Below are 2,779 nucleotides of genomic sequence, written 5' to 3'. Positions count from 1 at the left end.
GGACCCCCAAGCTGAATACTTAATAAACTTGTGTAAATATTTTCCACACTCATTATTATCCAAGTGTGTCACAAAAATCCCAAATCAGTGAAATGTCGTAAGAATGCTTATGGGAAAGTGTTCGTCCTCTCCCGGCCCCTCTGCAGAAATGGGACATTCCACCAACAGTAAGGTGAGACTTTTCAAATAAAAAAGCAGTAAGAGGAAGTGTCGTAATATGCAAAAAGGTACATAAAAAGGTACAGATAAAGCAATAAAGTGCAGAAAAAGAACAACAGAATTACATGCTATAAAATAAAAATGTCACCAAGACAAAGTCCTAAAATTGTGGTGAAAAGGTCAAAATTTCTCAGGAATAAAATTGTAAAATTAGGAGAAAAACATCAATATAGTTTTATTAAATTAGAACTTAATTAAAAAAAAATCTCCATGTAAAATTACAACCTTTAAAGTTATAAATTCATGATTTTCTTCTCGTGAAATGCTGACTTTTTCTCTCATAATTTTATGATTTTATTCTCACGTGTTCATGTGCTTTTATGATAGCCCTAATACTCTATCATAAGAAAAAGAACAGAAAAAACGGAGAAAAACTAAATTTTTAGAATTTTACTTTTTTAAATTGGCGCCTCTCTAAAGTGAACTGTTTTAACATTTTTTTTGCCTTCCTGAGTAAAACCTGAAAAAAAAAATATATTAGTGTAAACACCTCAAAGGGCCCCATGTTATTGTTCACCTGGGCCCCCAAACTGGTAAGTCCGCCACTGCACAGAGGGGGCGTGACTTAGGAAAACAAAGAGTTTCCACTGAGTGTTTTAACGTTTGTAGGACAAAGCCTCTGGTTGTGTTTGAACATCAGAAGATGAAATCAAAACGGTAAACTGGTAAAAGGTGGTTTTGTTTCCAGGCTGTGTTGGGGGGGGCTGAGAGTGTTGGTGGGGGTCAGAGATGTGCAGGCCTTTAGAACGTCTTCTTCAGGGTTCAGAAACACATTTGAAAGATGTTTTATTTACAGTTTATTATCATGATTTACATCACGCATGAGCCTCATTCATGTCCCACAGCTTCTGTCCTCATTTATTCATGCTGTTATGTGTTTTTCAACCGTTTTGGGTCTGCAGAACCACACCCCGATGCTGCGTTCACATGCTGGTTCTTGAACGTACTGTCAGAGGATTCTGAAATTATTTATTTCTTCTCTGTGAGTCCCTGATTGGTCAAAGTCAGACTGGTTTACTGTTCACGTGTGTTCAATGGATGCATGTTTTTTGGTTGTAACAAAGAAAAGACCAGCCTTAAAACTTGTGTCGATGCATGAACGTGAGAGCTGTGATGTGTTCGTGTGCGCTCGTTCACACAGACTTCTCAGTGGAAATGTTCACTTGAACGTGCGATTCGATGCCGCTGTGAACGCAGCTCAAGTCTGTTCTGTTCTTCTTCTCATGGCTTCATTTCACCTGCACGGTCGTTCTGTCCGTCCTTCTGTTCGCCGCCGTCCATCTGACCACGAAGGGGGACTCCCTTCCCAATCTGGACCGCCTTTTGCCCCTCTCCCCACCACAAATCCCCGTGAGCGAGCCGGTGCGCCTGGCGCCCGTCCCGGCGTGGAGGAAGGTAATCGTCAGAGACTAACCGCTAGCTCCGCCCTTTAACGCTTGTGGTGTGTCGCCGTGGGGGGAGGGGGGTGCGATGTGAGCTCCCATCCTTGTAGCTGTTGAAAGAAGAACATGGGGGGGGTCAAATGCTCTTCCTGTCTGCTTCAGAGGCGGACGCAGCAGCAGGAGCAGCTCAGCTTCCGCTACAAAGAAATGATCAGGTGTCAGACGCTCCCCCACCCAGGGGAACAGGTACGGTCCGGACGGACAGGTACTGGCCGCTAGCCCCCCAACACCCCCACCCTGCACCCGTAGTCGGCCCTAGGAACACCCCGCCACTGCTAGAAGTTTTCTGTCTGCAGACAAACTCTTGATTTACAGGGAAGAGGATCATGGGAAATGTAGTTTGGAAAAGAAGAATCGTAGATGAAAAGATTTAGGTTTGTGTGTCAATAGATGGAACTTAAATCAATCCATAACGGGGAGATTGATTTGGTACCAAAGCTAAAAATAACCCCCAACTGATAATAATAAAAATTTATGATGATAATAAATAATAAAAAGCACAAAAATAGAATAAATAACAAAATAAGGTGTCAATAAAATTCAGGATTTTTAAAAAATGTCTGGACCTAAAAGGATAAAGTCATATTTTTGTTGTTTTATTTTAACAAAATAAGGATGATTTAAGGTCAAATTGTTTATAATTAGTCTGACACTGAAAATTCAAGTTACATCACACGAAAATAAATTCAAATTTCATACAGTAAATATCCTAAAGTCATTGTTTTTTTATGTTTGTTTTATACTGTAACCTCATTCTGCTGAGCTCTTGATCAGGTCACCCTTGAAAAGAGTTTCTCATCTCAATGGTTTCACCAGGTTAAATAAAGGTTAAAAATTACGACATTAAAATAAAAACTAGAGTGTGTTCTCACAATCAGGTGTAGTGTTGGTTCTAATGGAGCGATTTCTGTGTGCAAAAACAAACTTTTTCCAAACGCTGGACTGTACCATATTCAATAATTATTTTTACATTGAAGACATTATTTTAATGCATAATAAAGTATCATATTTATTTAGTAAAGGTTTCTCTTTACATCAAACCTCATTTCTTTCATTCCGTGTGTTCATGTTTCCTGGTTGTCGCCTCTGGTCCGTTTTTTTCTGCTGAAACCCCCCCC

At 40.1% G+C, this 2,779-nt stretch overlaps 1 protein-coding gene across 6 annotated transcripts in view; it reads left to right on the top strand.

Moving 5' to 3' along the window:
• The window catches only part of mical3a (microtubule associated monooxygenase, calponin and LIM domain containing 3a), a 101,827-nt gene that overhangs the window by 60,094 nt on the left and 38,954 nt on the right, over positions 1 to 2,779 (top strand). For 4 of the 6 annotated variants that reach the window (XM_036212569.1, XM_036212567.1, XM_036212566.1 and 1 more), the window contains one exon: positions 1,510 to 1,614. The exons of the other annotated variants lie outside the window; for them this stretch is intronic. In XM_036212569.1, coding sequence (XP_036068462.1) covers positions 1,510 to 1,614 — 105 coding nt within the window. The remainder of the gene's footprint in view (positions 1 to 1,509; positions 1,615 to 2,779) is intronic. 6 annotated transcript variants of the gene reach the window in all.

Source organism: Oryzias melastigma, linkage group LG6 (genome assembly GCF_002922805.2).
Source record: "Oryzias melastigma strain HK-1 linkage group LG6, ASM292280v2, whole genome shotgun sequence".
NCBI classification, from domain to species: domain Eukaryota; kingdom Metazoa; phylum Chordata; class Actinopteri; order Beloniformes; family Adrianichthyidae; genus Oryzias; species Oryzias melastigma.
This window is presented reverse-complemented; position numbering and strand designations above follow the sequence as displayed.